General features: G+C 35.0%; 4 protein-coding genes across 4 annotated transcripts; all 4 read right to left on the bottom strand.

The window, feature by feature from the left end:
* Window positions 868-5,540, bottom strand: LOC18588647 (syntaxin-32). The gene is made up of 5 exons (XM_007013203.2): window positions 4,990-5,540; window positions 2,840-3,090; window positions 2,563-2,735; window positions 1,771-1,974; window positions 868-1,130 (listed from the first exon to the last, which is right to left on the bottom strand). Exons 1-5 carry the CDS (start codon window positions 5,237-5,239, stop codon window positions 971-973), a joined length of 1,038 nt encoding a protein of 345 aa, XP_007013265.2. The 5' UTR covers window positions 5,240-5,540; the 3' UTR covers window positions 868-970.
* LOC18588646 (glucan endo-1,3-beta-glucosidase 8) lies at window positions 6,058-8,626 on the bottom strand. Its single transcript, XM_007013201.2, has 2 exons — window positions 8,113-8,626; window positions 6,058-7,198 (listed from the first exon to the last, which is right to left on the bottom strand). The coding sequence occupies exons 1-2, from the start codon at window positions 8,580-8,582 to the stop codon at window positions 6,076-6,078; spliced, it is 1,593 nt and encodes a 530-aa protein (XP_007013263.2). The 5' UTR covers window positions 8,583-8,626; the 3' UTR covers window positions 6,058-6,075.
* On the bottom strand, window positions 10,330-15,097 carry LOC18588645 (tRNA (guanine(37)-N1)-methyltransferase 1). Its single transcript, XM_007013200.2, has 11 exons — window positions 14,689-15,097; window positions 14,514-14,611; window positions 14,304-14,408; window positions 14,133-14,195; window positions 13,922-13,995; window positions 12,951-13,476; window positions 12,750-12,872; window positions 12,432-12,575; window positions 11,232-11,338; window positions 10,823-10,897; window positions 10,330-10,693 (listed from the first exon to the last, which is right to left on the bottom strand). The coding sequence occupies exons 1-11, from the start codon at window positions 14,781-14,783 to the stop codon at window positions 10,604-10,606; spliced, it is 1,500 nt and encodes a 499-aa protein (XP_007013262.2). The 5' UTR covers window positions 14,784-15,097; the 3' UTR covers window positions 10,330-10,603.
* On the bottom strand, window positions 19,524-20,194 carry LOC18588644. Its single transcript, XM_018126685.1, has one exon. The coding sequence runs from the start codon at window positions 20,091-20,093 to the stop codon at window positions 19,911-19,913; it is 183 nt and encodes a 60-aa protein (XP_017982174.1). The 5' UTR covers window positions 20,094-20,194; the 3' UTR covers window positions 19,524-19,910.

The raw sequence follows: 20,397 nt of genomic DNA, 5'->3' as shown, positions 1-20,397 counted from the left end.
TGGAACTTATATCCTGCTGGTTTATTAAAACTTGTAAATAGGCGTCAATATTCATTTTTTCTTTACCAATGTTATATTAGTTAATTTTATGGTGTTAGTTCTAGTTGGACATAATAATCAAAGCGTGACACTCTTATCATATTTAAAAATGAAGGTCATCGTACATTTATATTTACACGATAATAATTTCAGACAACGTATCACATATTATAATTTTGAAGTAACTAAAAATATTCTATTACTATCACTATTCGCATTTACGAGATGATAACAGAATATAATGTCCATGTTTTTGCATAGAAATTCATTTTTACTAAGATCATAATATCATAACAGATACGAAAATGATAGAACAAATACTCCAACAATTCTCAGTAAAATATCCAGAAGATTACCATGAAGAAGCATGGAACAACGATAAGCTAATTCTATCATGACTGGGAACTGAACTTTCTTGGAGTCTCATCAGTGACTATAGCCAGACCAGAGAAATCACGGTCCCAAAGGTGCTGGTTATTAACCTTATAGTACATGTTGAAAGCATAAGATGCATTTCCTTAAGCAGTTCAGTGATTACAGGAGGAACCGTAACCCAAAGCAGGACAGTCTGGTAAGCTGCAACTGCAAGCATAATTAACACTTTCAGGCAACTCTCCCGTATCAGTTGCTTCAGGGTTGGGAACAAGCCATCTTTCTAGTTGGAATTTTACATCCTTCACTGGAGTTAGCCTACTATCAACTTCCAAACCTGTTAAATCCAATTCATATTTTGGCTTTCCAAACCTGTTCAATCCTTTTAGCATTTTCATGGGGGAGACCAAATTCCCCAGTTGCATTTTTAGCAACTGAAGTTTATTGGCAGAAGGCTTTACTACTCAAAAATGGGGGTGAAAGTACCCTGAGATTGCATATATATATATTGAGAGAGAGAACTCATATATCCTTTAATTTTCTATTTCCTTCAATATATTTATGCCACAAAAAATAAGAAAAACATGAGGAATACAATCAATATAAAGAATATCTTGATCATCAGCCAACGGTTGGATGAAATACTGTTAAGGTATCGGACCAACTGGCTCTGTGCCCCCTCCACATTTGCCAGTGACTCATCCATGTTCTCGTCAATCCTACCAACCAAAGCAGCGTAATCTAATAAGCTCAAATCCTCATACATCAATTTAAAAAAAACACAATAAATTTGAACTAAGCTACTTTCCTACCATAATTTTGAGTTTTGACCAAACAAAAAGAGGTTTATTGTAGACATGCAAGGTCCAAAGTCTTTTACTACAAATATGAGCCTTCTGCATGCCTTTGATCAGCATATCACACATGCTTTCACTCTATTTAATCCAACAGGTTAACAATTGAAACGATCTGGACGAAATCATGCCAAAATGTGAAAGTAGCGTGCAGATGTGACCAAGTAGAAACTTAGAAAGAGAGTTTCTAAATCATTATATTTCTCATTATGCATTCAAAGTGCTGTTATTTCACCAAAGGTGTTATGGAAGTATGCTGTTAATGAGCCCGTAATTTAAAAAGAAATTGCGGGCAGCATCTTAATCTTCAACACTCCAAAGTAAACACAATAATCTACAGTTTAATATACCATTCCTTTTGCTTTCAGAGTTCAGGAACCAGTAATAGTAATAAGGAAAATCCTATCATATGTAAGAACCAGAAGTTAGCTTAAATTCCTATACAATTTCAAGCATTTCTTTTGGTATTGGGAAAATTAAGAAACAATTGAGATGATAGATAAACCTGATTGCAAGCTCCCCTTGTTGAGAAACCATGGTTGCTAGCTGTGTGAAGATATTGCTAAGTTCATGAATTGTTGACTCCACGTTATGAAGAGCTTCAGCTCGACTCTGCATGTAACTATCTTGCAGGGGAACCAACTGCTGGTGCTGTTGCTGTTGATGCTGCTGCTGTAATAAAGGCTGAGAGTCCCCATCTGCCAGCTTGCTGCGAAGAAAAAAACAAGAAATAAGATAAAAGGTAGGAAACTTTTTTTTCTGCTCCTGTTCTTAAAGTCAAAGATGTCAATTGGAAACACCTAATTCTTATTCAGTGAGAATTTACAGTCACAATTTAAAACGAAATAACCAATTAATCACAAGTGAAAACTAATGTTTCCAAAGTTGTCAAAAGACTTGCTACCAGAAAGCTGCGGACAAAAACTGAACTACTCTATGATCATACTAAAAATAGTCACTAATCCTAGCAACCAGAAATAAGGCATCACCATCCAAAATGGTAAACAATGTTTCAGTTTGCTCTTTCCTTCTTTTGCACACTTCAAACAGGTAACAAGCATGGAAGATCTTACATAGACGGTTTTAAGCTAAAAAACGCAATAATCATTTAAGTTTTTACATAGAGCCATATACAGTCGTTCCACATATAGCAAGTGGCAAAACATGTTTCTGTCCCCCTTCTACAAGCAATAACAAAAACAAGATAGAATGTTGATAGCATGAGTATCCCCCACTCCCAACCCTCCCAAAAAATAGGAAAAAGAAAAAGAAGAAGAAGGCTTGGTAGGGTTTATACCTCGGAAATAACTGGGATGATGATGTGGGACCATTAGCCCAGGGGGGAGGACCTGATGATGAAGTAGATGTTGATCTAGTAGCCAGTGGTCGCTGGCGAATAAAAGGATTTGTAGAGTCTTTTGAAGCATTTGAAGAAAACAATTGCCTTCTATTCTCATGAACCTTGATGTTCTGCATGAATACAAGAATCCCACAATTTAGACATGGCAATAACACAAAGACAATGTCCTACCACATTCTAAAACAACAATGTTGTACCACAACATTCAAACTACCTCTGTTCGCATGGTGAGGACTTCTTTAAACTCTTTAGTGGTGCTCATTAGTCGATTCTTTAGGTTATCTACAACTGTTGTTGAATGGGTTGTGGTGTCACTGGAGATATTCCCACTTTCATTTTGTGAATTACAAAGCAGTTGGAGGTCCACTACAGCAGAATTAAGTGCAGTAATGTCTTGCTTTATTACAGATGTCAGTTCTTGGATCTCAGCAGTTGGATCATCAAACACTGATGTTCTCTTTGCCACTGATAAGACACAAAAATAATACTGTTTAACTTCTACCATAATCACAAAATAAATTTCAACCCATGTTAATTGCACTCTCTGCAGTATCAATTTTACAGCACTGAAATCCAATATTTGGTGTCTTAAAACAAAGCAATGAGCGGTCATAAGTGGAAAATGGGTCAATTAGATGGAGATATTTCACACACAAAAAGAAGAAAACAAAGCAAATAGCAACACTCGCAAAAACTATTGGAATGAGTGCTTAAGCTAATGAGACCCAACAAAACGAAATGTATCTTCACAGGAGTTCATTCTAATAATCAATCATCTAGAAAGGTACTTAAAAAAAGGATGCGCTCATATGAAGCATTTTTCAACTTAAGGAAACAAAATGTAAGAAAATGACATTCCACAAAGAAATACATAAAAGTTTACATGTAAAAATCCAAAGAACTGTTATGTCCTTATTGCAAATACAACTAAATCGACTGAAAAGTTATAGATTGAAAAGGAAATGATCAGATAATGTATCCTGTTGCTTGTAATCTCAAGATAATTCCATAAATTTACAGGTGCAATGTTTCATGATTACAAAGATCAACATGAAATTATAGATATCCTGGAATTTCTTTTGTTGCATGCAATAAATATTAAGGTTCAATATGGTTATGAATCTTGTGGTTACAAACAAATTGATAAAAGTAATACTTGCCTAAGTATTAAGTTCAATTTGCAATTATCAACCAAATAACAATTCTAGCTGTCATTCTCTATAAGAATCCAATAGGCAAGCAAGCACTCTGCTGAAATCAATTCTCCTTATTAGCCAGCTTGCTACGTGATCTCACATGTAGAAATGGAAATCCTGAAGCCTTTATTCAACCAATTTTTAAGCCAACCTATGCCCCGTATGACCATCCAGTAGATAAATTCAGTACAACATAATTGTGCTTAATCCTTATGCCTTCCAATAACTTGTGGAACAAGTCCTCATTACATCTTTATTTTAAGGCCAAAGATACCCGGTTTGGAGGACATCTCCTCTGGAAACTTACTGAAGGTCCAAAATCAGAACCATTCAGATATTATAAGAACATAAAACCCTTTTGGCAAACATTCAGCTAGATTTCGCTCATACAAGATCGAAAAAATTGCCATTTCAAAGTGTGGACCACAACCTTTAAGCATTTGGATCAATCTATCGTGACTCTGGACTCACTGTATCTCTAAAATCAAGTTTATGGCCTCCTGCTCAATGCTTAGTCATAGGTATATAACTAATTTTATAAAAATGACACTTGTGTAGCTTTCAGCATAAGTGGTGTAATGTTTTTCCATTTATTCCTAATAATCGCATGTCATGCGTGACACTCACCTCCATCCTGCTGTGCACCTAAGATCTAGAAAAGAACCAAACTCATAACAACGATAGACACACACCTAGCCCAGCATGTTCATATCATCACCACGTCACACAATAGCTATCAGATATACAAGATGCTTTGCCACCATTTTCATGACTCCATCCGCATCATTACTAATGAAATCATCTTACCCAAAAGCAACCACTAAAACCACCCTGCAAACCAAGACAAGCTACCGCCGCAATCACATGCATCAAATACCAACCAGAGGAATACTACTTTCATTCCAAACAACAGCATTGTCAACCTGGAAAACCTCATAACACCTCCTAAAACCTTTCTAATCGTGACAAATTAAAAACAGAGAAAAGAAACAAATTCACAAATACAAATTCAATCAACGGTACCTCCTCTGCCCTAACTTCCTCGTTAAGGATGCAATTAAGTTAAGTTTTCCTAGTGAAAATGCATTCAAAAAGACATTCAAACAACTAGTTACAGAATATCAAATAAGTAAATAAGTACAAAATTCTATAAACTCTAACAACTCACGCTTTGCGAGATTGGCTAGCTTCTGCGATGTCTGGTGGATACCGAACCCGATCTTCGAGGCCCTTTTGTTGAACTCCGAATGAACCGCCACTGCAGATCTCCGATCCTCGGTCTTCCCGCCGACGCTACTGCTACTATTACTCAACGCCGCATTGTTGGACGATGGAAATGACTTTTTTAGCGTTTCCGCTACGCTCAAAAACTCCTGCGTTCGGTCCCGGTAAGACGATTGCCCAGATTTTCCAGGCATTTTTTTTGTTTACAATTGTATCTAAAAACAATTTTTCCTAAAAATGAAAAATTCGCGTAATTTCAACACATTTTTGTGATAAATACTATCATTTTTCTTTGGGTGCGATGGGAGAAAATTTTGTGAAAATCTGAGAATGAATTGGTAAAATTCCGAAACCGTAAATTAAGAAATTGGTTAAAAGTGTGAAGCTGGAAACGTCGTCGTAAGCAAAACGGGAAGCAGGGAAGGTATCGAGCTTAGCTAGAATTACAGGGAACACGGAAGACGCAAGAAACCCAGCAGATCTAATGACCTACCTTAAGTCGATTCGGGTTCGGGTTAAATAGGTTCTGCCAGCCTCGCGCGCTCTCGTATCAAGCCTTACCACAAAACACAACCTTCTTTGTCGTTTTATCAGGCCAGTACATTAAACTTAAAACGTGCCAATATTCCTTTTTTTTTTTTAACCAATATTACTATATAGGTTATTTTTATCACTAGTTGTGGCTGGACATGATAATCAAAAGGTGCGACACTTCATAATTAAAAATAAAGATCTTTCATAGTTTATATTATCATGATAATTTCAAACAACTTATTACATGATATAATTATTAAATATATTATTATTAGTAAATTTTATTATATTTTTTATATAATTTTAACTTTTTTGGCGTAATATTTTATAATATAATAAAATTTATTTTATTATCACATATGTGAAAAGAAAGAATATTATATATATATATATATATATATATATAATAATCAGCGGTAGCATTTATGGGATGATGATAAAAAGAATATAATCCACATGGTTTGTATAGAAATTTGTTCTTACTAAGATCATAATTTCATAGCAGAAATGAAAATAGTACAACAAATACTCCAACAAGTCTCAGTGAAACATCCAAAAGATCACCACCATGAAGCAGCATGGAAGAACCATAAGCTATCATGACTGGGAACTGGCAACCTTCCTCAGATGGATTCTCATCAGTGACTGTAGCCAGGCCAGAGAAATCGCAGTCCCAAAAGTGCTGGTTGTTAACTTGATAGTACATGTTGAAAGCATAGGATGCATTTCCTTCAGCAGTTAGGTGGTTACAGGAGGAACCATAACCCAAAGCCGTACAATCTGATAAGCTGCAAGCATAGTCAATACTTTTAGGCAATTCTCCCATGTCAGTTGCTTGAGTGTTGAGAACACACCATCTTTTTTGTTGGTATTTCACATCCTCTACTGGAGCTAGGCCTTTATCAACTTCCAAGCCTGTTAAATCCAATTCATATTTTGGCTTTCCATCGAACTCGAAAATTCCCCAATGTCTCTCAAAGCCACCAGGTTCAATGCTTTTAGCATTTTCATCAAGGAGGCTGAATAGATAAACTTCAATCTTACCTTTCCGAGCTGGGGTTCCCGTTCCACTCAAAGCATGCTTGATCAATCCTTGGTTAAACCTTTTTGCATTCTGGATGTTGGCGTTTTTGTCACCATCAGTTGGCCACCCAACTTCTCCAACTATGACCTCCATGTCAGAGAATCCAGCTTTACTCAAAGCATAAATGAGAGTATCAAGGTTTGCATCAAATGCATTTCTGTAAACATTAGTACCATCTCTAAGAGGCTTGCTTGCTCCATCAAAAAATGCAAACTCCACAGGGAAATAATCGTTGCCATAAAGGCTGAGGAATGGATAGATGTTGACGGTGAACGGTGCCTCATGCAAATATAAGAACTGGATTATTTCAATAGCAAGGTCCTTGACCTCGGGCCTAAAGTCACCAGCAGATGGAACTGGATTGGATTCTGGGGAGTTGTAGATGTCAGCATTAAAGGGAACCGTGGCCTTGTAATGACACTTAACCCCAGATTCATCAAGGGCTTTCTGGATATTTTTAAGAGCTGGTAATGTGTACGGTAGATAGGTGCCATTGTATGTTTGAAGGAAAGGTTCATTTCCTACGGCTATATACCTGCAAAACCAATTTTCCGAAGTAAATCCATGTTTAAAAAAGCAAAACTGGTTTTAGAATTTTTGTTTTCCAGACAGCCAACAACAGTAAAATTAGTTACGTAAGGACGGAACTTCAACTATCAAGCAGGACATGGAAAATGACTACTTTGATATGCAGCGTGTTCAAAAGCCCAAAAATGACCACATGAAAGGGTTTTACTGAGCTAAAATGTTGCCAGAAGATCCTGGAGAATCCAAGTAGATGTTTTCCCTTTCCCCCTTTTAGATATGCAAATACAAGGTCAGACATCCAAGTGGGAAAACCCCTGTGAAATGAGTCACCTCCAGCTAATTTGCATGGGAGAGGATGCCTTTTGACTGGATGCGGTTCTACAAATGTGTGTGACCTTTTTTAGAAGTGGAGTGTGTTGCTGTCAAGGCTTGGCAGGACCTCAGACAAATTGCCATATTGACATTGACGGCTGAAGAGGTGGGCCATTGACATAAAAATCCACTTACAAGGAAGAGTAGGGCTCTAGATGCCCAACAAAAAAAGACTCAATATTCTTTAACAGAATCAAGGAGTCTGCCCATCCTAGTCTCATGGAGAATAAAGGCTTAAAAGATGAAAGTTAAAACCCTTGAAGAGAATAATAACCAGTGTAATAAACCAGGAGGAACCATTTGAAAACTGCAAGCTGATTTCCAAGAAAGCAGAGAAACAGGCTGAAGAACTAACATCATGACTGACAAAGAAAAGAACTAACAATGAAAAAGAGAAATGAGAAACCCGACTCAAGAAGTCCATTGAAAGATTAAGAAAAAATGAGAATCTTGTGAGTGAAAAATTTATAAAACGGTCCAAGAAGAATGGAGCATGAAGAAATGTGAGGCAAGAAAAATCATAAACTGGGAGAAACTTTGTTACTCAACTTGATATTGACTCCCCCATCATAGCAATAACCACTGATGTTATTATAAACATAAGAAGCAGCAGCTGCTGGATCCTCACTCATCTCCTTCAACATGCTATTAGGAATTCCCACCATCACTTCAATATCTGTCCCTGTGAGAGCCGTCATAATCCCCTCATTGTACTCAAAAAGCTTCAACTTATCGACCCCATTATCTCTCAGCATATTCACCACCTTATTTGGATGTAGTTGGTGAGTTGCCATGGTTCCCCAGTTCACTCCAACAAGATTTCCATTTGGAACCAGAGGCATTAGGGCAAGAAACAACAATACCAAGAGATATCGGCAGTCTAACATCCTTTTTGGTGACATTTTTGGTTTCTTTAGAGGGGTTCTCTTGGAATCTTTCTTGGATTCAGAAAGAATCAAGAATGATGATTGGGAGCAAAAACAATGATTGGGTTTTGGAAGGTGGAGGTATTGGATCATGCAAGATAGTTGGAGAGGGAAAGGGGAATATTTCTGGTGCTTAGTCCGGATTTTATTGGCCCTGGAACACGGAAAACGAGTAGGGTACAACACGGAAAACGAGTAGAGTACAACACTCTCTCTCTCTCTCTCTCTCTCTCTCTACTCTNACAACACGGAAAACGAGTAGAGTACACTACTCTCTCTCTCTCTCTCTCTCTCTCTCTCTCTCACACACACACACACACACTTTATTTGCTTTTGAGAAGCTTCATGGCCAAGTTGAGGGATTTCTTTTGCTGGTTTGGCTTTACTATACAAAAGCAGAAAAAAAAGAGAATGGAAGATTCGTTGCTTAATTCAGTTATTCAGTTAAATCGTTTCCAGAGCAAGATGATTTGTGTCTCAAAATGGTTTAGCTATATTTGTTTAAAGACAGAAGCTCTTCCCTTTTGACACGCTTCATAACTCGTCCTCGCCTTCACAATAAAAAGATCACTCATCTTCACATAACATTGTTTAACTTTGTGACCATGAATTCAGATTAGATCATATAACAAATGCTATCCGGAGTGTATTTTTCTGAGTTTAGCCTCAAAAGAAATATTCTAAAAGGTCATCTACACTAGTTAGCGTATCAAGCTTGGTATTGACTTCGGAGTCAAGGCACGGTGAAAATAAAGAGACAAATTCATCTAGCACAACACGATACAAAGTTGGGAGACCTTGGCATTAGCTTTGCAGCTTGAGTTGAAATCCCATTGACTGCTTTTTTGAACAAGATAAAAAGAATCCTCTAAATGTTAACTTTACACCCAACCTACGTGTCTAGGTTTAATTCGTTTTTACCTTGCCTTGTTTTTTGTTTGCACCAATGTATCTGGGAGATTTCAGAGGCCAATCCCCCTACCACTGCCAGTGGGGCACAGGCTTTTTTTATTTCTAATAGGAGAAAGGGGCTTTTCTTTCTTTTTTATCGTTTTGTTGTAAAGTATAGGGCAAAGTTCACCTCTACGCGTTAGGCCTTTTATGTATGTTTACACAAGGGATCTAGCAGAGGATACGGTTGTACTATTATAAGGAAACCATGGCCAAAAAAAATTGCTAACTTCACCCTGCGAGATACTCTGCTTCCCAAAAGCCTTCTCTGAAAAAATGCCACTTAGGATACTAGGGCCTACCGGGACGAAAGAGCCTGGATTATGAGCCCAAGTGTTGGAGCAACCTAACTCTCTCCAGATGGTCCATTGACTGAATCAAAACAGGATCACTACAATCAACTTTTTGTTTTCTTCTTCATAGCAGTTTTCAGCGTTGGCTGGCTTAGATCGAATCCAATTTTTATACAGGGCAACGTTTTTTTGTGATGCTAAACAACAACTATTGGCCAGTTTTTACATTGAATTTAACTTTGGTCTAATCTTCATGAAGATGGATTGTATGATAAAGGTGATTCAATCCTAGCTATAGGATCAAAATCATAATGTACAAATTGAACAGTGATGGCTTTAGGAAGAACAGCTTGTTAACAAAATAAGCAGTTACCAGTTACCAATGTTTACAACTCAACGTCAGGATGATTTCTTGGATGAAAACTGAAAACCAATGGCCCCTTTTTTGGCCCAAACTCTGAACTTAAGGAAGCAACGCATTTGCAATTTACATGCAAGACTAAACTCCATACCAACGTTCAGTTAACAGGGCATCCAGGAGTTTAGGTAGACTTGAGAGAAAGAGAGATCCATAAAGAAAGAATTTCCACTATTAATATTCGGTAATTGAAAATTTATTGCACCATCGTATACATGAAAGATAAAGTTTTTTCCCCTTTTAATACATCCAGTAATAAGACCATTTGTGCAGGTGGGATCGATTAAATTAGTTGTCTTCCAAGTGACAACAAAAGGTGAATATCCATCCATGACAAAACAAAAGTCTAAGCAAACGAAAAAAGAATGCTGGGTTAGCAGCACTGTCAAATTTCTTTAGTTTTTCAGCTATTTAGTGTTAGAATGCCACAATAGTGACAGCGAAGAGACGTGTCATAATCCACCAGTAGTATGACAGGTACTGTCAGTGATGTCTTCAATAAAGCATGCTTCTGGCAGCCTAAAGCTTAAGCAAAACATCGCCTGCACCGTAGAGCATTGGTCAAAATAGAGGCCGCAATTGCAATCCATGCAAATTCCTACTCCATTCTAAAGAGGGATTGAGGGGGGAAACAAAAAATTATGACAGATGCAAATGCCACTAGTTTGTACCTTGTTCGGAGCTACATCCCTAACCCTATGAAATAGTGGGTCCTGTATTTTGGCATTTAAGGCAGTCTCTGCCTCCTGTAGAAGATATGAGAAATCAGATACAGATAACAACATGAATTAAACAATGACATTAACCAAGAAATTTTTGCATCCTATGGACCTTGCCAGATGAACTAGATTGAAAGTGGCTTATGTAAAGGGCAAGATATTAAAGGGAAAGAAAGCCATCCATGTTGTGGACTGATATAAGCAACTTCAAGTAGTTGGTAGAAAGATTTGGAAAAAAAAAAAAGAATAATGAAATGACCTAAGACTTCTCAATCCAAGAACTTACACCAGATAACATACAAAACTATTTAAACAAATTACGAGAGAAATACAACTTACAACGCAGCAAAGCAAGACTTACAGATATTATAAATTCTTTAGTTTCAGTTGCTCGTATGAAGCAATAGCAGTGAACCAAGGGAAGAGGCCCCTTCCAATGTTTTCTTGAGAAAATACCCCTAAATGCATCTGCCAAAAAAAAAAAAACTATTTTGACTAGATATTCTGTGCAGAGAACAATCATGAGGCAAAATACAGCACACTGAAATGGACAAGTAATTACAAATAATAAATGTTGTTCTCTCAAAAGAAGATAGCAGAAAACAGTGCTTAAAAAACCAAACTGGACCGGCCAATCCATCCAGTTCAATCAGAAACCAAAGGCCTGCTTGGTCCAAAAGAGTCATTGAACCACCTTCAGTATCAAACTGATCAAGAACCGGTTAGACCACTTTGAACCAGAATTAAACTGGTTTTATCTCATTAATTTACTCTTTATTCTTTCAAATAATGTTGTAATTGGTGAGATTCAGACCCATTCCTGCTTAGCCTTTACCTAGAGGCTTTTATCATTAAGCCAAACGTGTTTTTGTTAAGCATAGACCATATTTAATATACCAATAACAAAAATGTATTTTTAAATAAAACAACCTTCAATTGGACCAGTTGAAGCAGGAACAGGCCCCCTCACCGGTTCAAAAACTGGTCCAGTGATTAAATCCTTAGAAAAAGCATCAGCATTGGGTGAAGAGTTGTATGTGTGGACTGGTGATCACCCAGTCCCTTTAACTAGGGACTATTTTCCCCTCACCTCCACCCTGGGGTTGGGGAAAAAAGATGCATTTGTAATGAAGAAACAAGATTAACAGGATGCATCTCTCCAATGAAAGGATTAAGTACAAACAACACTAATCGGATGGATTTAGAACGTAATTTGAATGGTGCCAGTTCATTGTAACGAAGTCGATATTCAAGAAAAACTGAGCATTAATAATATACAAACATAAAAAGGCTAGTTTACCAGCTAAAAATCTTTTGGAATGTCAATATTTTTTACATAAGTAGAGTTCCTCAATTGGAACACAAATCCTAAAAGAAGAAAAAGAAAGAATCCAGAAGGAAGGAAAGATGAATTGACAGTAACTGTAGAATCAACATATCTGTCCATCTGGTCAGCCAAAAGTTTATGTGTTCCATAAGGAATAATGGACCAGTAGGTCGCAGAGCAAGCACAAACAAACATATATTGATATAGAAAGATCACATTAGACAGAATTTATACCTAAGAATTGTAAAGCAGAAGCAGGAAGATTCATTATCACATGATCAACATGCTCCCAGGCCTTAGCTTTGGACAAAACAGACCCTTTCATCCTCTTCTGTGTATTTCCTTTTTTCTTATTTACACTCTGGGCATTTCCATTCTCTGCAATGTGAAGGCAAAATTCTCACTATTTCAATTTGAAGAAGCAAGAACTAAATAATTACATATGTAGATTCTAACTTTCCAATCTGGTGGAATATGAAAAAACTAGCAAATATATGATCACTGCATGTGCTTTGGGGATAACCTAATGCCTGATGCAGGTGCTTGTCATACCTTCTGTGAAACAATCTGAAGGTCTTTTAATTGCAACTACAGATGCATATACAGTCCTAGAAGAATTTTTCATGCCCTCCAGCTCATCTTTGGCATCATTACCAGCTACTTCTTTCTCCTCAACTGAAAAAGATAAGAAAATTTGGATAAACTTATACCAACTTAAAGGAAGATGATGCATAAGATAATAACAGACAATACCACCAAGCTTTCTGTCTTCTGCCTTTGCATCATGAATGCCCTTCATGCTGAAAGTATCACAAGCTTTGATCATGGAATCATTAGATTCTAAATTAACTTCAGAAACTGGTACTGCCATCAATTGAGAAACGAATTTCCTAGCATCCACATTATATGCAAAAACACAATCATCAACCTTATTGAGTTTTGCATTGATCTTCAAATAGTGAATGCTGTCTGGATTTAAATCATTTGCATACACTAAGCATCCTTTCTGTGCTGCTGGAATTGCAAATGGTCCAATACCAGCAAACATGTCACAAATTGTCTCCCCTGGCCGGAACAGAGATACAAGCCTTATGTGTTCATGTTCCAATCTCGAATTCCAATAGACCAAGCAGTAATCTAGCTTGAATGTTGCCCCATATTGCTTCACTTCAGTAACCATATCACTTTCTCCTGCTAAAATTTCAAACTTTGGCACTCGAAACTCATTTGTAATTGTTCCAACTTTATTCACAACAGTTTTAATTCTTGGGTAATTTTTCTGCCAAGAGATTATATTTGGAGCAATCAGTACCACATATGGACAACTGGAAGCAAAGTAGTAACGAAAATCATAATACTACAGCAACTCAATGTTAAAGAACTGCAGACACTGAACAGCAAGTGGTATACGGTCAACAAAAGAACTGGAAATAGATCCAATAATATTAATATCAATACAAGAATCTCTGCAAACAGAAGGTTTCAAATAGAAACCTAGCAAGGAAAATTTATATATTAAGTGCCATAAAAGATTAGTTTTATCAAATAGAAAGCAAAGCCTAGGGCTCGAGTTGCTCTAACATAGAATGATTAATATAGAAAAGGACATTGAATGCAAGTAACAGGTCCAATACAGTAAAAGAAAAAACGAAAAACCCTTATTTCCTTAAGATGCCAATGAAGAATGACTGAAATGTTCAGGACAGAGACAAATGAAAACTTACATCATAAATGACTTTTGCAATCACATCCTTGAAAGGAAGTAGCTCATCATGTATGTTTAGATGGGCAACGTGACCTGCAGAGGAAATACAAATTGTTAGCCACCAATGATATGGAGAGCGACAGGAGGCCAGCAAAAGGTAACAGGAGTCCGAAAGGAAATAGAGGGTGAAAAAACTTAAAGCTCAATCGGAAGGTAAGTTAAATACTTAACTATTGTTTCAAACGATGAAGGTACCTCGACTCCAGGAGGCAGAATCTGTTTCAATATATGATCTACAAAATTGTAAACCACCCTTTAGACACGGATTAAGACTATACATAAATAAACTTGAAGAGAATCGACTCGACTGGCATTTAATTAGAGAGAAGACGGCAACTCACCAGCCGTCCAATAGGAATATCCGAGAGTCAATGAATATGGAACTACTTCAACCTCACATAACTTCCTGAGTTCGTCAAGTTTTTGGCTTGGAATGTCTGATAAATCTGTTCTATATAAAAAAAAATTCAGTAGTGAGGGGAAAAGAACAGAAAAAATTAAATTTTAAACAACAAAAATTAAGACATTTTCCTATGTTTCTTATTTCTTACCAGGATTTTGAACTTGTTCAGACAAAATTATGTAACGGTTCTTTTCACTTGTTGGATCTTCAGTTATAGGTTTAACACGAGGCTTATCCAGCAAGTATCTGCAACACCAAAATCTTTTACAAAAATCCTAACAATAAAATAACAGAAATTTAAAAAGAAAAAAGAGCTGGCGTACCCGTTGAGTAAACGAGTGGCGATCTTGCAGAACTCGCGAGGGATTCGAAGTGCTAGCAATTGGAAGTTCACATCAAACTTACTTTCATCCAACATTTTCACGGTTTCTTTTCTCCTTCTATTTTTTTAAAAAAATTTTGGAGGGTTTAAGTTTTCGCGGTTTGATTGATTTGGACCTCCAACAAAAGGAGGGAAAAAAAATCAAGTTCTACCGAGAATTGAGAAGAAAAACAAGCTAAACAATGGAGCTTCAACAAAATTTAAAAGCAAGGTTGAAAATATAACTTGGAAAACCAGCTCCGATAACAGTTGCAGCAGCTCAAGAGTTTAAAGTTTTAGGGTTTATGGCGATCCAATTTAAAACATATTGATTCCTAGGTTGAGAAGGGTACATGCAACATTGTTCTACTTTTTCATATGGGTTTGGACTTTGGTTTGGGTTTTGATTTTCGAGCTTTTTAAAGAGGCAGTTTGGGCTGGGTTTTCCTATTTTATCCACGTATAAATATTATTATGAGTATTAGTTTTATTGTTTTTACAAACTGATTAACGAATTTTATTGGCTTTTGACCGATGGAGGGTTTTTTTATAATTTAGAATTTATAAAACGGTACCGTTACAACATACAACAAAAGTATTGCTTGAATTACAACAATACAAATGTCACTTGAAAAGCTAAATTAGTATTAAACAAACCAAAAACAAAACAAAATTCACTTGAATCTAAAATATTTTGTTATATGATAAACCTGGCAATTCGTATTTTCGTGTTGTAAACGTGTCAGATACAATTAGATACAAAACACGTTAAGACTAAATACGAACATGACATATTTAATATTCGTGTCTTAAATTTAAAATATATATATGTATACATTTAATAAACGTATAATACAACACGATACGATTAACATATTTATTAATCGTATAAATATATAACACGATACGATTACTAACACGTTTGACACGATTAAATAAAAATATTTACAATTAAATATAATTTTATTTTTTAAATGTAAAATCTATAATTATAAAAATAATTATAGTAAAATAAAAATAATAATAATAACGTCAAATATAATAAAATTTAATATAAATAACATATATAAAATTCATTATCATATAATATGATAAAATACATCATTAACATCTAACCTTCAAATACTAATAATATTAAAAATCATTCATAATTTTCAATCGTAATAATTACATTATTACCCTTATAAAATTAAAAAAATTTATTAAAATAAATATTTAAAATTATTTATATAAGGTTAAAATAATCTTTAACTATTAATTTTTAATTGGTTAATAAACGTGTCACGTATACACGTTTAAACACGATAACACGATTAAGTAAACGTGTTTAAATATATTTGTCGTGTCTGACACGTTAGATACGAAATACGTTAAGACTTAATCCAAAATTTATTTAACTCGTATATTCTCGTGTCATATTCAAAATTGTCAAGTAATTAAACTCTTGCCCTTCTATATTTATTTGAGTTCAATTTGAAAAGTTAAAATAATTATCAATTTATTTTGACTTGTCTTAAATATTAAAATTGTCTTTATATATATTCTTTTAAATTTTTTAGATGACTTTTATATCTTTTCATTGTACTCAATTCAGTTTTTAAAGTATTGTTTTTTATTTATTTGAATTCTTTTATTTAGATGAAAGCTATTAAAATTATCTATATTTATTTATCATCGTGATGCTCCAGATTGAGTCTTTAGTAAATGCTTTGAGGGATTGCAGCAAGTCAAGGAATTTATGGCTTTAAACAGATTTATATACAGGTGATTTCTTTGATGAAGATCTGGAACAATGGACGTTGAAAACTATAACGAATAAAATGTCCTTTGATAATCTTTCATGGAGCGTTATTTTTGTACAAATTGTATAGCTATTACGGTATTGGATGAATATGGAGCTATTTGTCGACTCTTTTCACTTGGCCTCTAAACGCGTAGCAACAGATTCAGATTAACGCAAAGGAGGCATGGGATATTCTAGGTAGAGAAAATCATCGAATTAAACAGGGAATTTTGATAGCCTGAGAGAAGCCTAAGAAGGGTTATGTCAAACTGAATGTTGATTGTAGCGCACAAGGGCAAGCAGGAACGGCGACATTTGGTGGTGTGATAAGAGATAGTGGGTTTTAGTCATAAAATTGGTATTGCATTTTCCTTATCAACTAAGTTATGGGCATACACCATGGTTTGAAACTTAGATGGATCGGGGGTTTTAGGAAAATTGAGGTGGAGATTAAGTTTCTAATCAAGTTTCTCTATTGGATTCGAATGGTCAGTTGTTGAGGGCTATAAAGGAGTTGCTTCAATAAGATTGGGATTGCTCAATTTTTTATATATATCATGAAGTTAATCAGTGTATCGATTGGATAACTACACATTTTGATAATCTATTTAGAATTACATATATTTTTATTCTCCTCTACTTAGTATTCACTTTTGTTTATATACATATTGTTTAGACATATTATAACTTAGAATGGTGTAATAAAGTTTTTCTATTATTTTCCTCTAATACAAACAAAATAACACATAAAGTGACAACTAGAGAGTAAAATATGCATACAAACTCAAAATCTGACCTAGTGTGGAATTTCTGGCAACTCAGTATACAAGGCATTGTTTCTTAGTTTTGCATGGATTGTGGCTTCAGGGAAATGCCATTAAGCAACGTTGTTTAGCTGCCACGTATTAGAACGGGCTTTCGTTAGATGGCTTAGGTTTGGTTGGAGGGGTTTATCCCATCGTTGGCATTTAATATTTTATAAAGAATGTGATTGTTGAAAGTATAATTGTTGAATATGTAATTATTGAGAAGATAATATTATAGTGTTTGATAATTTTATTAAGAATGTAATATAAATTTATAAAATTATCGTAATTTATGAAAATATAAAATTGAATAAATTTTATATTTTTTAATGTAAATTTTAAACTTTATAAATTTATATCTTGAAATAATAAGTAATAGTATGACAAAAATAATATTAAAATATGTAAAAATACTAAATATTTATTTTTAATAAATTAGTTAAGTTTTAAAAAACTAAATTAGTTAATTTAAACTATTTCATAAATAAATTAGTTAATTTAATTAATTTATAAACGGTTACTTTTTTATTTTACTCAACAAATAAAATTAATTTATAAACATAAAATTTAATTAATTTACAAATATTTACTCTTGTTTTTTGCTCTTTGTACAGTAGGCTTGAGTATTAGTATTGAAAATTTTTTGTAAACCAATAAAGCATGGATGAGCCATTCACAGTCATGGCTGTTCATCCTTCTTTTGTAACCAGGGAAACCTGGTATTTTTTTATATGAAATCTACCATTGTAATTTTCAAAAAAAAAAAAACAACTCAACTTTCCCTTGTTTTTTATTTCTTCTTCTTTTTCTCTCTTTTCTTTTTTATTTCTCTCACCTTCCTCCTTGCACCCATTTTTCCCCGGCAAACATTGGCTTAAAGAAAGGTAAAAGAAGAAGAAGAAAATAGAGAGAAGAGAAGGAAGACAGAAGAAGAAATCGGGGCTAATTTGAAAAAAAAAAAATTAACATTCTCTTTATGAGTTAAGGGAGGTGACATTCCTGTAACTATTTGTAATAACTTTCTTTATGAGTTAAGGGAGGTGACATTCCTGTAACTATTTGTAATAACTTTCTTGTTGCAAACACATTCCTTTTCATCATTACAAGTTAAATATTATAAAATTATAGTAATCATTTAAATTACAAGAAACGTATTCTGTTTTCCCTATACCAGAAGCCCCCCCGTCATTCTTTTGCTTTAAATATTCAAAAAAAAAAGGCCAAATCTACATTTTTTGTTTTCGGCCTCGAAGCAAACCTAGGTTGAATAAGTAGAATTGATCATGTCCAATCGAGGACAATGAAAGATATGGACATGGGCAGCTAGTTAAGAAACGTGTTCTTTTGGTATAGATGTGACTAGTCAACCAATGATTGAGCAATAGCTATACAGTTTGAACAGAAAAACCGGAGACATGAACGGTAAAACATTTGCGATTGAAAATCGACATCATGTGCTTGTTATTTCATTGGTTTTCATCTCCTTACTGTTGGGAGTAGTGGTTTAGAGGAAGATATTACAGTAATGATAATCTTGGATGGATGGTTAAATGGGTTCAGGTGAATGAAGTTTTGAGATAAACTGTCCCTGGTTGAGTACACTGACTAACTTTGCCATCTCTAGAATACAAGTAAAGGTCGGCATCTTTGCCATCTTTGTGCACGAATGTAACAGTAATCTGACATGAGATTGCTATTGCTTTTATGCTTTGTAAAGATTAAAGAGTTGTTGTGTTTGTGCCTTATGTTTCTCCTCTTGCACAAGACTGTTTTAAGTTTCCATATCTAAAGAGATTTTATTCTTTTGCAATATTACACATATTACCAGTATTTTTATTTTTAGATTAAACCCATTAATCTTTTAGTTAAAATAATTTGCAAGTATCAAATATTATATATATTGATGACCCTAAAAATGAATCCAAATATGGCTCTGCTCACCCAAATCTCAATTAAGTTGATTAATATAAAGAATTATTCACATATTGAATCCGCACCCATCTATTTATGAACTGACTGAGATTCACAAATCTTTACCATTAACCGTTGTAATCATCAATATAGTTTCTTAAACATGTTTTACAACTACAAACACAATAATACTATCGATTAGCTGTTAACCTTTTCTTTTTCTTGGTAACGTTAGTATTAATTTTATGACAACATAACAAAGGAAAGCAAATTGAGTTTCAAGTGTGAATAGACAAGGAAGACGGAAACGGAGTCAAAACAATTTTTGCATTCATATGAGCAAAAGAGAAGAAAATTTTTGAAGAAGCAAAAATTGGTTATTTACACTTTGCTCCTTTATTTTTTGGCATACAAATGATTGCCCCCTGAATCCATGATCCAATCCCATATCCTACCCTATGGCTGTTCCTAGTTTCCTAATCCTACCTTAGAGTTAATCCTGTTTTCCATCGGAGAGACCAAGAATGGAGAAACCCACCAGCGCTTGAATCTTGACCTTTCCGAATTCCGCAGCTTTTTTTTTTTTTTCTTGTCATCTGAATCTTCAGACCGAGATTTGTCTTCCAAGCTCCAACGGATGCCTGGAAACAGCTTGTCCTATGAATAAGTAGTTTGTAGTAGAACTCAATCTGAAATAGAATGATCATGCCAACACAAAAGCATGGAGATACAACGTCCGAGGATATAGAACCTAGTTTTCTGCTGCTTTGCCATCAACAAACAACGCTTTCTGAAACTGGGTTTCCGAGGCTTCTGAGACCTGCAGCAAGGATTGGAGGTTGAAAGAAAGTAAGAAGTAGTAGACATGGCTGGGCGGACTGACTGAGGATTTTGGTTGTTGATTTTTTGCTTAACAAGGAGCACGAATGCAATGACTGCCTTCTGCTCTTATTGTATAACATTTGACGACTGTGGACCCTTTTTTCATATAGATAGATGTCATTTCCAGGAAGCCAACCCTTTCAGCGTATGACATCATTGCCCTTGCTCCAATATTTGGTGTTTTGCCCTTTTTCTTCTTTTGTATTAGGAAATGGGCAAAAGTAACCCTGGCAAAAGTAACCCTTTTCCTTTCTTCTAAAGAGAACGGAAGCAAAGTCAAATAATCCAA

Source organism: Theobroma cacao, chromosome 9 (assembly GCF_000208745.1).
Source record: "Theobroma cacao cultivar B97-61/B2 chromosome 9, Criollo_cocoa_genome_V2, whole genome shotgun sequence".
Lineage (NCBI taxonomy): Eukaryota > Viridiplantae > Streptophyta > Magnoliopsida > Malvales > Malvaceae > Theobroma > Theobroma cacao.
Note: the sequence above shows the minus strand (reverse complement) of the source record. Positions and strands in the feature narration are given on the sequence as shown.

What these genes read in the sequence shown, in the direction of transcription:
- LOC18588644 (XM_018126685.1), bottom strand. Translation starts at nt 20,093, where the DNA reads ATGTCTACTACTTCTTACTTTCTTTCAACCTCCAATCCTTGCTGCAGG.
- LOC18588647 (XM_007013203.2), bottom strand. Translation starts at nt 5,239, where the DNA reads ATGCCTGGAAAATCTGGGCAATCGTCTTACCGGGACCGAACGCAGGAG. An exon ending in TCCTCACCATGCGAACAGAG is followed by an intron (nt 2,736 to 2,839) that starts GTAGTTTGAATG and finishes GTATTCATGCAG; the next exon opens with AACATCAAGGTTCATGAGAA. An exon ending in CAAGGGGAGCTTGCAATCAG is followed by an intron (nt 1,131 to 1,770) that starts GTTTATCTATCA and finishes TTTGGTTGGTAG; the next exon opens with GATTGACGAGAACATGGATG.
- LOC18588645 (XM_007013200.2), bottom strand. Translation starts at nt 14,783, where the DNA reads ATGTTGGATGAAAGTAAGTTTGATGTGAACTTCCAATTGCTAGCACTT. An exon ending in CTAAAGAATTTATAATATCT is followed by an intron (nt 10,898 to 11,231) that starts GTAAGTCTTGCT and finishes TATCTTCTACAG; the next exon opens with GAGGCAGAGACTGCCTTAAA. An exon ending in GGGATGTAGCTCCGAACAAG is followed by an intron (nt 10,694 to 10,822) that starts GTACAAACTAGT and finishes TCTACGGTGCAG; the next exon opens with GCGATGTTTTGCTTAAGCTT.
- LOC18588646 (XM_007013201.2), bottom strand. Translation starts at nt 8,582, where the DNA reads ATGATCCAATACCTCCACCTTCCAAAACCCAATCATTGTTTTTGCTCC. An exon ending in GATGGGGGAGTCAATATCAA is followed by an intron (nt 7,199 to 8,112) that starts GTTGAGTAACAA and finishes TTGGTTTTGCAG; the next exon opens with GTATATAGCCGTAGGAAATG.